This window comes from Pelophylax lessonae (assembly GCF_965119305.1).
Source record: "Pelophylax lessonae genome assembly, chromosome: 4".
NCBI classification, from domain to species: domain Eukaryota; kingdom Metazoa; phylum Chordata; class Amphibia; order Anura; family Ranidae; genus Pelophylax; species Pelophylax lessonae.
The window spans coordinates 36,768,486-36,782,922 of NC_138771.1; the positions used below are offsets into that span (position 1 = coordinate 36,768,486).

Here is a 14,437-nt window from a genome sequence, read left to right on the forward strand (position 1 = left end):
TAAAAGAAAGCAAAGGGCCCCTCGGCTACAGTTTGGAGACCACTGATCTAAATGGTGTACTTTGGAAAGCTGTGGAGGATATGCTGCAGATATACAGATATAGCTTATGTAGGAGGATTTAATTTATCACTGTGTATCACCTGAGTCTAGTCACTTCATTGGGCTTATGTAATGTTTATTATCACTTTAACATACATTTTGTATAATATCAGGAATGCAGCCTGAGATGTCAGTATAGGTAACAGGACACCACACAAACACCTAAACTAATGATGTCATAGTATTTGGTTAAATGGTGCTTGAGGATTGGGGAGGTAGATGTAAACTAGTACAATAATGCATATATTTAGATGTATAATAAACACTATAGCAGGGATATGCAAACTGTGGCCCTCCAGCTGTTGCAAAACTACAAGCCTCATCATGCCTCAGCCTCTGGGTGTCATGCTTGTGGCTGTCAGAGTCTTACTATGCCTCATGGGACTTGTAGTTCTGCAAGTTCTGGTGAGCGACAGTTTGCATATCCCCGCTCTATAGTTAAAGTGATATTAAAGTCTTGTTTTTTTAACATGTTTTACCTACCTGCCCTGTGGAATGGTTTTGCACAGAGCAGCCCAGATTCTCCTCTGCTCAGGTCCCTCCCCCTCCTGCTGAGTGCCCCCACGGCAAGCCACTTGTTTATGTGGGGAACCAGAGCCGATCCACTACTCTGTGTCCATTCAGACAAAGAGCCGCAGCTTGGCCCCACCCCCTTTCTCTCCTCATTGGCTTAATGAGGAGGGAGAGTCCCAGACAGCCGAGGTTCTCATGCAACAACGCTGGATTAGGAAAGTATTAGGGGGGCTGGCGGCACACAAGTGTTTTATTTTAATGCATAAAATGCATTAAAATAAAAAAAAAAAAAACTTCTGTCTTTAGAACTACTTTAAGATATAATTTAAACATCCTACTAAACTATAAGGTAATTTTAAACTACCAAAAGTAATAATGTATAAACAACTATATAGATGTATACATGCACAAATACATTAGATATTGACAGAAATTGTTTAAAAGTAGCCATAACCCCCTGGAGTCATAAAATGATTAAAGGTAAACAATTATATTAAGTGGGGCTACCATCCAGGGACATGTTTTATAAGATAATTATATTATTGCCTTGGGGTAAATACAATCAAGTTGCATCTCCTAGAGGTACAACATATGGATCTTCTGGTTATAACTATGAGCACGAGTCAAAAAATCAATGTTCGCCTTTGCTTACCAAATTGTCCTGGGCGCTGACTTTCCCCGTCGTGATCATGGCAAAGTTGTAAGCAAAAAGAAGCAGCAGAAACAGAGGTAACATGAAAAGCTCCAGATTCCAAACTGTTAGCAAAAATATCTACAATGAAAGACATGAACAGATAAGAAATACTAATAAAAAGCATGTGGAATGCAATGCAAATCACCAAATAAGAAAAAGAAAAAAACAGGTGAAAACAGTACAAATACAAAGGATCAAGGTGATGTCCACTCTGATTTAAAGTTTATATACATGTAGCACTACTCCCATGGGAGCTGCTGGTGACAGATTCCCCTGGGTTACCCATAGCAACAACACAATAGTTTAGCGACTTCGAAGTGTTTGTCTCAGTCTAGGGGTTTTGATGTTTTGTAATTTATTTGAGAACTTGGATAGGAGAAGGGAATGAGTGGGATACTCCAACTTGACTAAACTATGCACAATTTGCTGGGACGTTTAGATACAACTGAGTGCGGCAAGGCCGCTGCTTCACCTTGTCCCTAGCAGTGAAGAAGAATTTGACTGGACTTGTATTACTGTGAATCGCTCTTCAGGGCGAAACTAGGCACCCCCTTTATACCTATTCTTCAGGGTTCTACGTGGCACCCCCTTTACTATACTTCTCTATGTGTGAGCTAGCTCCTGGATCCCCTGACTTCACTGGAGTGGTCCCCTTCCTTGGCCGACCCTTTGGCAGGTCCCTGAGTACTCACTGACACTGTTTTTCCTGAGACACTCTGCCAGCAACTTCACTGTCAGCTACACTGGAACCTCTGCAGCTCAGCTTCACACCCGGTTCACTAGGCCGACTGCCTAAGACCACCTACCTCATACACAGCAGGAGGAGAGACCAGCCGTCTGCCTCCTCCTGGGATTCTGCTTCCCACCAAAGATATCCTGTCACATGTCCCCTCCGCTTTTATGAGCAATCCCAGGATGCATTGCAAGAGTACCCTCCCACTGGGACTCCCATAAAAGTTAATGTGTTACTGGCTGGGTTTCCTCCACTGTCCAACAGGCTCCCTCATTGGATACAGTGGGGACACTCCCTCAGACCCAGTGAATCACACCTGGAGACATGTGACAGGCAACCTAACAGATCAGGCTCCCCTGATAAGCAGAAGGAGCAATAGATGCTTTTTCCTAGCACCTACGTAGTAGGGTGCTACATACAGTACACCTAAAAAGTTTATTACTAGTTTTGGGGAAAATATGGAAGGGTTGGAACGCCTGTTGAATCACTATTGCTAAGTGGATCTCCAGTTCATATTTTCCTTCATTTACTTTCGAATGACAATCTACAATGGGTACTTTGCAATAAAGTCCCTGCCTTTTGTTTTTACTCTCTCTCTCTGATTCTTCATTCCATATAAAAACTGAATTTGTTTAATGACCTCTTAGCCCATTTACTAATTTTTTTTTTTTTTTTTTTTTTTTTTTAGATAATTTCTGTACATGGGTATTCCATTCCATTTTTTTTTTTTTTACAGAAATTTTCTACAGTCCCCAATGCTTGTTTCAACTTTTTAAATGTCAATAGTCCAGCTGATATGATACTTGTCCTACTCAAATGATCTTCGGTTGCTATTTACAATAATGGATACATGTTTAAACTCCTCTTACTCGCCCTTACTTTTTATTAAAACTCTTCTCTTCTGCTCTCTGATCATTATTTTCTTCTCCATATAATTATTCACCAGCCAGCTTCGAAGTGTGTCTCTGGTCAGCGCATGAACTGGTGAAAAATCTTTTATGTACTCTCTGATCATAACTTTTACTTTCCTCTCCCTTCTAGCTAACCCCCTACAAAAGGAGAACAAAAATGTTGAATAAAACAGATCTCCACATATTTAGCTATGCTATGACCTCAACTCAATATCTACAGCCACCTATTACAATAAACTTGGACTCCTTTACCATTTGCTATTGACTGTTTACTATTTTCCTTGATTGTGGTTCACTAATGTATAAGAATGCCTCCAAAGCCTGGGTAAGGGGCCATATAAGGACATAAGGATGGTTTTACCTTAACTGCTTGCCGACCGTATAACCTTGATATACAATGGCAAGATGGCAAGGCGGCTCTCCAACGCCAGATCACGTACCTAGTATGTGATCTGGCACTTCCGAGGATAGGTCGAGCGGCGCCAGGGACCCAGCTCTGCTGTTATTTTACACAGCAGATTTTGATAATTGGATGCAGACCAATAGATTACCACCGTCGCCCATTGATCATCTGGAACACACTCAGGACAGGGCTCTGCCTATGTAAACAAGGCAGCGCCCAGTCCCGTCAGTAGGGAAGTAATAGATTTTATTTTCCCGCAAAGCCTGAAATGAAATCGATTACTTCCCCTAGTAAAAGAGTAACATACAGTACACAAACACTGGCTAGGCACACATTTAACCCCTTCCCAGCCAGTGTCATTAGTACAGGGACAGTGCATATTGTTAGCACTGATCCCTGTATTAGGGACACTGGTTCCCCAAAAAGTTTCATAGGTGTCAGTTAGTGTTCGAATGTCCACTGCAATATTGCAGTCCTGCTATAAATCTCCGATTGCCACCATTACTAGTAAAAAAAAAAAAAATTAATAAAAATATCCCAAAGTTTGTAGCTTTTGTGCAAACCAATCAATTTACACTTAATGTGATTTTCTTTTTTTTTTTTTTTACCTAAAATATGTAGCAGAATTCAAATTGGCCTAAACTTATGAAGAAATTATATTATTTCAATTTTTTTATTGGACATTTTTTATAGCAGAAGTTAAAAAATATTGTTTTTCTTTCAAAATTGTCAGCCTTTTTTGTTTATATTGCAAAAAAAAAAAATGCATCCATGTCTTTATGGATCTTGCTTTGTGCATTGGTCCAAATCATTTGGTGGAGGGGGGATTATGGTGTGGGGTTGTTTTTCAGGGGTTGGGCTGGGCCCCTTAGTTCCAGTGAAGGGAACTCTTAAGGCGTCACCCATACCAAGTCATTTTGGACAATTCCATGTTCCCAACTTTGTGGGAACAGTTTGGGGATGGCCCCTTCCTGTTCCAACATGACTGCGCACCAGTGCACAAAGCAAGGTCCATAAAGAAATGGGGGAGTGAGTTTGTGGTAGAGGAACTTGACTGGCCTGCACAGAGTCCCGACCCCTAACCCGATAGAACACCTTTGGGATGAATTAGAGAGGAGACTGTGAGCCAGGGCTTCTCATCCAAGATCAGTCCCTGACCTCACAAATGCGCTTCTGAAAGAATGGTCAAACATTCCAATAGACACAATCCTAAACCTCGTGGACAGTCTTCCTAGAAGAGTTGAAGCTGTTATAGCTGCAAAGGGTGGGCCAACTCAATATTGAACCCTACAGACTAAGACTGGGATGCCATTAAAGCGGAGTTCCGGCCTCAAATACCTTTTTTAACTAAAAATACCCCTATAATACTAATCCATCGCCCTTCACAGAACCGCTATTCTCATACTTACAAGGTGTATAGTATTGGATTTTAGCCAAAATCTTACTTTTAAAAACGCTGTCTGGGCGCGGCCATCTTGGATGTGGGCATCTGAAGTGTGTAATCTGCTGTGTCCTTCTTCCTGATTCCAAGGAGTGTTCTGAGAGTTCTTCCTGATTACAGCCCCCTGGGAGTGATGACAAACAGCTCCCAGGATGCAATGCAAAGGCGGAAGTGATGTCGGTGGCCGTGGCAACAGAGGGGGGGAAAAGGAGGAAGTACAATCAAAAATGCCCTGAAAATAAGGTAAGGGACCCCTGAAAAAAAATTGAAAATGCCCCATTGTTGATCAGCATAGCGAGCACTCCAGGAATCACTAAAGTTGCAAAATAGGCCGGAACTCCGCTTTAGAGTTCATCTGCGTATAAAGGCAGGTGTCCCAATACTTTTGACAATATAGTGTGCATATATATATATATATATATATATATATATATATATATATATATATACACATACATATACACACATTTCTATTTTTGAGTTGCTTTGGAAGGACTTTGATAGAAGTCCTACAATTTGTTTTAGTCTGTTCAAGAGTCTGAACAGAATCCACTCCAGCTCTGCAAGTTGAAAGCAAGGGCATCAGAGAAGGTATCCCAAGTGCCTGAGTAATTAAACGAATATGCATAATGAACCATATGCCCAAAGGGCTTGTTCTTCATGAAGGCCAGATTTTTGTTTGAATTTTTAATTTTTATATACAGATGAAACAAGCAGACTATTACAGAACTACACTGCTGAAATATCATTCCCCATTTCACCATGTGAATATGGATCACTGGTGGTCTATGAACTTGCGACCTATGTTTTATTTATTATTTAAGCGAATGATGCAATGAAATCTATTCCAAGAATTGCATGCTAGTGAAGAATGAATTGGCCTGGAATGTGAATACACGTTTTATCTTCCATATGTACGCCAGGCTGTAGAAGAACATCAGAGCGTGTTTACATTCCATGTCACTCCGACACACAACGCAGCTACGTATGTATATCACAACAAGCAAACAGGTTCATTCAAAATCAGACACTTGAGGCTTTAACATTTGATGCACTGAAACCAAGTGGAAAACAGCTGATATAATAGCCAATAGATGTGTTGCAACCCAAGAATCAGAGTTGTATAAAGTACTCGAAACCCATACTTGAGTAAAAGTACAAGTGCTCGATCAAAAAGTGACTTGAGTAGAAGTGGAAGTGCTCAATCAAAAAGTGACTTGAGTAGAAGTACTAAAGTATTCAACATTTTTTATACTTAAGTATTGCAAGTAGTTTTTTTAAAAATTTTGCTACTCAAGTACTGAAAGTAAAAGTACCAGTAGTTTTGAAAAAAAAAATTGCTACTCAAGTACTGAAAGTAAAAGTACAAGTACTGTGTTATGTAGTTATTAAAGAAAGAAGTCAAAAGTTTGAACATCATATTGTTTTTTATTATTATTTTAAATGCAGCTTTTATTTATACATACAGTAGCTTTTATTTTCGTATACGCTGATAATACACATGTTTTCAGCTTCATGAAACCTGCCATCTACTGTTCTGGCAGTGGTCATTTTTATAATTGTAACGAGTAACTATGCAGCACAAAAAAAAAATATCGAAGTAGAAGTATTGAAATCATCGAAAAAATGTAGTGAAGTAAAAGTGGAAGTAGGAGAAAACAATTCTACTCTAGGAAAGTACAGATACCGCCTTTCGGTACTTAAGTACAGTAGTGAAGTAGTTCTACTTAGTTACTATACATCTCTGCCAAGAATGCATGCTAACTTGCCATCAACTGATTGCACACAGGGCTTATGTATTAAGAAAAAAAACAAAGTTTAATCACATTTCATGTATTGTAAAGACATAAAAATGCACCACTCCAAGTCCCAAATGTGTTTCTCCATTGCCCCTCTGCTTGGGGTGCTGGCTGTAGGAGCTCATCCTACTCAGTGTGCATGGCTGAAACAAAGAACAAAGTAGCACTCTACAGAGTCACACCATGAAACTTAATAAAAGTAGTTGACTTCCGACACAAACTCCGCCTTAAGACGCCCCCCCCCCCATGCGTTTCACCCCATTTTACCTATTTGTAGAGGCCTCTATGAATAAGCCCAATCAAAGCCAAACCTGTCGGAGGGGCATAGCTTAGGGCAGGGACTGTAACGGAAGCCAACTACTTTGATAAAACATCATGGTGTGACCATGGAGTGTGGCTTTGCTCTTTGTATTAACCATACATTTCATATATTATATAGCACCCTCCTAGTCAGGCTGCTACAGTTTATGTAAACCTATTTTTTAGCTTCCCTGTGTTCAATTGCTTTTGTCTGCTCTGGGTTCTGCGGAAGGTTCAACTATTTCCCCCTGCTTTACAATGAGCACTGGAATATAGTGGGAGAGTTAGACCCTGGCCTAAATATTCATACAGATGAATAAATAGCAAGGGTGCGCAACCATTTAGCAGCAAAAAGGGCGCAACAATGTTTTTAGAACTATGTGCTACATCCTAGTTCATAAGTCAGAAATTTGGAAAAAGATAAATGGACTTTATAGGCACAGATACAAGTATGAAGTAAAAAAAAACGTTTTTATTGATCAACAATTAAAACCAGAGACAGGGCAAAAACCCACATAGACAAATAGGTGTACATAGACATACAATACATGAAGTAGTGCCTCAGTGTAACATGACATTGCAGGCATCATTAAACATCAATGATATGGTGACTTATTGCATATCACAAAGTATTTGGTGATGAAAAAATAATAGTAATATACATCACATCCTGGGGGTCTCAAAGACAGTGCCAAAAGGAGGCTACCAGCGTCCCTGAGTACAATTCATGCAACCCTGGAGCGATGGAAGATTCATGTAGCCAGATGCCCATGGGGCTCCATCGCTCCAGGGTTGCATGAATTGTACTCAGGGACGCTGGTAGCCTCCTTTTGGCACCGTCTTTGAGACCCCCAGGATGTGATGTATATTACTATTATTTTTTCATCACCAAATACTTTGTGATATGCAATAAGTCACCATATCATTGATGTTTAATGATGCCTGCAATGTCATGTTACACTGAGGCACTACTTTTCATGTATTGTATGTCTATGTACACCTATTTGTCTATGTGGGTTTTTGCCCTGTCTCTGGTTTTAATTGTTGATCAATAAAAAAGTATTTTACTTCATACTTGTATCTGTGCCTATAAAGTCTAAATATTCACACAGCCTCAGCCGTAAGTAAGACCCAGCCTGAGGCACCCCTGGGCTGTCAGCTAAAGAACAGAAATTTTCCCTTTTTGGGGTCCCAGCCACAGGCAGAGATCAGGTACTTCTGTCCAGAGTACCCTGAAGAAGTGCAGGAAGCCTTGAAGAGGATCCAGGTTAGAGGCATCAAGTAAAGAGTCTGGCTGGTACTACAGGAGCAGTGTTGGGGGTAACTAGTTACAAAGTAACTGATTACAGTAACTACATTACTTTTTTGGTAACTAAGTAACTAGTTACAATACTAATATTGGTAACTACACTACTTTACTAGGCTATAGGAGGTAACTACACTACTTTACTAGGCTATAGGAGGTAACTACACTACTTTACTAGGCTATAGGAGGTAACTACACTACTTTACTAGACTATAGGAACACGCTTTCCTGCATTACCCAAGATGTGCGATACAATCGTTATTTCGAAGAATAGAGAGGGATGAAGTTTATGACTTTTTGTTGCACTTTATGTTTTATTCTGTTTTTTCAGGTTTTGTTCTCATGTTTCCCAAAGCTTGTGTTTATACAATAAACTCTATGCAGAAAGAGTGTCATGTATCTTCTTCTACACGGTCAATTAAGAAAGAGGAGAGTAAAGTAATAAGTAGTGAAGTTACTTTTCAAATGCAGTAACTAGTAAAGTAATCTCATTACAATTTACAGAAGTAACTGGTAACTAGTTACATTTTTTGAGTAACTACCCCAACACTGTACAGGAGACATTACAGTACCCAATGAACAGTGCGTTAGATACTCAAGGGTCAATTTAGGAAACTTGGGGGGTTTCCTAAATTGTTGGTTTGTCATTTAAACTCTGCATTTAAGAGGATGGTTACACCCCGAAGGAGCAGATCAGTTATTAGTGTCCACTGTTGTATTTCTGCTAGTTTTGGAGTATCCCAAGGCTCACCCTAACCCCATCCTAGGAAATAAACTTCAAAAGACATGCACGGCCTGTTTCCGGACTTGAGTGACTGAACTACTGCGTGCCTGGCTGCCAATGGAACATGGGACCAAACAGCCAGCTCGGTCTGGGATCTGGGCTACTAATATTATTCTTATTATTAAACTAACGGTTTTAGAATATAATTATATACAATTGATTTTTGCAGGAAAATTAATGGCAAGTTAGCATTGAGGTCATGCAATTGCCTTCAGAGCCGGTTATGCCTGAGCTGCAATGTAAGTTTAGGGAATTCGGAGGCTTTTTCTCCCCTCCTCTTTTCCCTTCCCCCTTCTAGTTTTTTACCATCCTTGTTGCTACTTTTTATACTTATGTATATATATATATATAATATATTTTTTTATAGACATATCTCATGCATCTACTCATGTTTAAGTGGCAATACTAGCCCTAGATAATACTAGACTGTTGATGTCATGATTACAGTCAACTACCTTTTACCTTCGTATCGTGCCATGATGGTTTCTATGAACCTGGACTGGGGACCACTTATCAGTTTTTTTATTGGTTTCATATAATTTACATGTCTTGCTGTATATATATATCAATAAATGTAATATTTTTTGTTCTGTCAGCCTTGTCGGGTTTCTCACACAAAGTCCCAACCCTTCTCTTATTTCTACTTGAACAGGGATGGAGGCGCACAGTACCACCCATCGTGCGCCTCATTCAAAGTCCCAAACCTCGCCCCTCTTTACAAGTTAACATTCATACTTCTCTAGCTGAAAGTCACCCATGTAGTTTAGCATTAAATAATCCTCCTTGACAGCTTTGCATTTTTATTCTTCGATACTTTATAAAATTATTATTTTGAACTATACTCAGATCTTTAATTATATGCAGCATGTCGTGATGTTAATGACATTTGACAAGGCGTTTTTTCATAGATAGTCTTTTAATTAGAAAATAATTAAGAAAATAAAAGTGGGAGCTGCAATCAAAACGAACCCCCCTACATTTTTCTAAATCTGCTCTAAAAAAAAAATAAAAAAAAAATCTTATAACCAGAATCAGATTTTTTTCCAAGGCCTCCAGGTTCAATTTATTTTCCTTCCAACATCTATAAAATATTTGTGTTCTACAATGGAGTAGTTTTGAGAAGTTTAACGCCTTTAGAAATTGACCTTAAAAAAAGTAACCTGATATGACAGAAACATGGAGGCTATCGTTGCTTTGAAACCACTATCTGCATTACTGACCCTAAAGCCCACTCATTGAACATCAGAAATATGGTGCACATAAGGGCTTCTGATCTTCCTCCAGATTTTCTGCTCTGCATACTAATTTTCTGGTCACTGTTCTAAAGTTTTAAAGGGAGTGGTTCAACCATAGCAGGCAGGAAACCACTACTCCAATGATCTCTATGACTTCCCAGGTCCCGTGGGTGCAGTTCAGAGAATGCTTTGCATTTTATGAATGCATGCAATGCAATCTCAAATTGGACGAGGTGGGGCTTACAGACAATTTTGGACTTAAAGTGACACCCAAACAATAGCCTCATTCTCCAAAAATAATCCATATACATGTTCTCTGATTGGACGAGGTGGGGCACATGACATAACCCCTCTGCCTATCCACCTTATCCAACTATAGAAGGCTTTGAATTCATTCCGAAAATGTAAATCATTCTCTAAATAGCACCTTTGCAAAGTGGACAACCTCCTGTGTTCAGAATGCAGCAGGGCCACCACACGGCACCGGACCCGGAAGGTAGTGCAGATTACTGGAGTAGCAGCATCTTTAGGAGCATTGGCTGGGTATGGTATACACATAGGTACATGGGTCCAAGATGAACCAATGTAACTATATAAAAATATACCATACCTGGAATTCTTCTTTAATGAAGGATAGCTGGGGACAAAGACTGCGAGACTCAAGATGTTCACATTTTTTTATTTTAGGTGTGCTGTGTGAATGGGAACACATAACACAGATATAAGCGTGGTTTTCTCAAATACGACTGCAAAAGTAAAAATACACTCTAATAATATTAATGACTAGCCTGGCCTATGGAGACTCTCAGTAGCACAACCTACTAGAAGAGAAGTGTAACAAAGTAACCCAATGGGTAGGTCATTCCATATAAACAGCTGCCAGGCTCAAGTTCCATTTCTTTTTCCAAATATAACAAACAAGAGAAAAGTTTTGACGCTCCGTTGTCAGCAAACTTACTAACTTCTGGGTGACCAATAAGATAGCAAGCAGTTCAACAAATGCTGACAAGAAAGCTCATCGTTCCCAACTGCTCAGACGAAGGGCTGAAGCAATTAGAAAAAGGAGTCTAATCTTGGCTAAGTGCATTAACACTCTTTGACCTCCCAAACAATAGATTAGGCCTCAGCTTCACAATGCATCCCTTAGGCTTTCAAGTAGGCGGTTATCTTGTTTAAATGAGCTATGCTGTATGCATTTCTCATATATGTGTGTTTTAAATTGCTGAAGTAGACTTTAATAGCGGTATTACATTTTGGTTTTAAACAATGAATTAAGCTTTTTTTTTTTAAATTGTATACTCTATATTCTCAACATACCAGAAAAATATCATCTCACTTAGCTGCAGTTGGTTTTATGTAACACAGTAATTAGACCACTATCAGTGTATGATCAGAATCTCTATATATTTATTGTAATTATTTTTATTTATTTAACTTTTTTTTTTTTATTTCACTTTATTGCTAACAAGCCCCCTTGTGATAGCTTTGAGCGGGTAATAGTTATGCATTTTCGAAATATTAGACCCCCCAATGTCTTCCCTGCCCTCCAAAGCAGCTAATGAAGCACATATTGTGCTTGGTTAGCGGCTTCCCATGCTGTAACAGCTAGGGAACGATGGCTCTGAAACTGGAATGGACGAAATCCTCAACGTTTCCAGGTTCATTCGTCGGGAAATCGGATGTTCCTCCATCTCCTCTGAGTAAAGCCACCCTGGCCGATTACCACAGTCCCAGGTTCCAATGGTTTATGAAGAATACCTGCCAGGAGTTCCAATGGTACTTGAAGAAAGAAACTGCTACCTCTTTGGTGGGGCAATCCTGAGAGCTGTGTCCTAGTTTTAGTTTGCAGCAAGGTAAACTGGGAACACTAGTGTTCCCAACCAATCTCCATATTAAGGAGCGCTGATAAAGACCAACTGCCACCTAAGGTGATCCCGTGTCACCTGCCAACAGATGTTCATACATGTAATGTTTTAAGTGTTTCTACTTTTCATTGAATTGCAAAAGATTATCCTCCTCCAGAGTTCCCCAGCCTACATACCTCAAGAGCCACACTAAAACAATGGCAAAGTAAAACAAATAACACATTTGATAAAACATTTTTTTTTTAGTGATTAAACTGTTGAGAACTTGAAAATGTCAGTATGCTGTAGCAGCAAGTTGCTGGAACTCTGGGTTTCTCAACAAGCAGGGTACTGCAGACTGCCCAAACCTTACAAAATCAGACAACCAAGGGGTATAGAGGCGTGTCCAGGGGGTGTGCCTGGGCACACCCTAATTACTATGTGCGGTGCCGATTTCCCCTACTGTCCGGGCTACCCCGTGTTGGCCACCCCACAGTGCTCCTGGCTTTCCTCCTCTCCTCTCTCCCCCCTCCTCCCCCCCCCCCCGGCTGCTGCAGGGGATGTTTCAGGATGGAGAGTGGGGGGAAGGGGCTAATCATTATGTCATATACCGGCTCCTTCCTTCGCTGTGTTCAATCATAACTTAAGCATAGTAAACGGTTTACGAAGCTTCAGTTTGTGAATGAACAGGAAGCAACTCAGCACAGAGCTCTTCCCATTCATGCCCTGTCCTGTGCAGCTGAGGCTGCATAGAAAGGCATGTGTGTTTGATCTTTGGGGTGCACAGCCTAATGCAATGGGCTGCGCACACACCTATGGGTGCCTACATCAGGTTTTTCAACCAGGGTTCTGTGGAACCCTAGGGTACCTCCAGATGTCACTAGGGGTTCCTTGAGCAATGAACAATGAGAGTGACAGATTGATCTCCTACTTACAAGGACCACCATTGTAGTGGGTGCAGTTTCCCACTGGCTTTCAATGTAAGGGGGGGTCTCTTCTGCACTAATCGCTAGTGTAAAGGGCTTTTTTTCTCCACTGGCCACCAGCATAAAGAGCATTTTTTTCACTGACCACCAATCCAGGAGGTATTTTTCTACTAACCACCAATGTAAAGAGGCATTTCTCCATTGACCACCATTGAAGGGGGCATTTCTACACCGAGCACTAATGTAAAGGGGCATTTCTTCACTGACCACCAAAGTAAGGTGGCATTTCTCCACTGACCACCAATGTAAAGGGGCATTCTCCACTGACCGCCAATGTAAAGGGGCATTTTTCCACTGACCACCAATTCTTGACAAAACCAGCCTCCCCTTCTCCTGTGCTTTCTGGAATGCCTGCTCTGAATGGAACAAATTCACCTCTGTTCATGACCACTTTGTCACCAACTCCTTTAATCTACTTGCCGTCATCAAAACCTGTCTTCATGAATTTGACACAGCTTCTCCTGTTTCCTTCTTCCATGGTGGCCTTCACTGGACTCACTCCCGTAGACCTAGAGGATGCTTGGGAGGTGGAGTGGGAATCATTCTATCCCCACACAGCACCTTCCAGGTTCTTCACTCTCCTCCCTCTCCTCACTTGAAGCTCACTGTATACGTCTATTTTCTCCAATTTCCTTAAGAAATGCTGAGATCTCCCAGCCCCCTGGACCTGTATCAGCTTACCTTGATGACTTTTCTGCCTGGCTACCCTACTTTCCCTCTTCAGAAATTCCCCCAATCATTCTCGGTGACTTCAACATCCCTGTTAATACAAACACTCCTGCTACATTTAACCTCATCATTTGACCTAAAGCCAAGAGTACATACTTCTACTTACTCTGATCGGCACAACCGTGACCTTGCATTCTACCTATGCACCTTGTGCAACCTCTCCAACAACCCTTTTCCTCTCTCTAATCACCATCTTATTAGTTTTTACTCTCTCCTCGTCTTCCACCACTTTTCCTTCCAGCCAACAACAATCACCCAAAGAAACCTTTGCCCCTTCAACCTTTCTCTTCTCTATTCTGCTACTGACCATCTCAAAGACAAAATCTCACTCCTGTCCTGCCACAATCTAGCCACTCCCGTCTACAAAAGACCCCTGTCGTCCACCCTGGATGAGCTTGCCCCTTACTACACACAGAATCAGGCCCTGAGCCCTACAACCATGGCAAATCTACAACCTACTGAGTGACCACCTAATTAAGAATAATCTTCTTGATCCCTTTCAGACTGAATTTCGCCCTTAACACTCCACAGAAACTGCAATTCTATGCCGGCACCCAAATCTATCTTTCTAGCACTCCGCTCACTCCATCAGTCTCCTCACACATGACTAATTTACTAACAGACATATCAGTCTGGATTGGTATGTATAAAGGGAGCGCT

The 14,437-nt window shown here is 40.7% G+C and overlaps 1 protein-coding gene across 1 annotated transcript in view; it reads right to left on the reverse strand.

Annotated features, from left to right (window-relative positions):
- Nucleotides 1-14,437, reverse strand: part of MCTP2 (multiple C2 and transmembrane domain containing 2) — a 387,219-nt gene that overhangs the window by 40,174 nt on the left and 332,608 nt on the right. Inside the window, exon 18 of the mRNA XM_082254686.1 lies at nucleotides 1,265-1,384. Coding sequence (XP_082110812.1) covers nucleotides 1,265-1,384 — 120 coding nt within the window. The remainder of the gene's footprint in view (nucleotides 1-1,264; nucleotides 1,385-14,437) is intronic.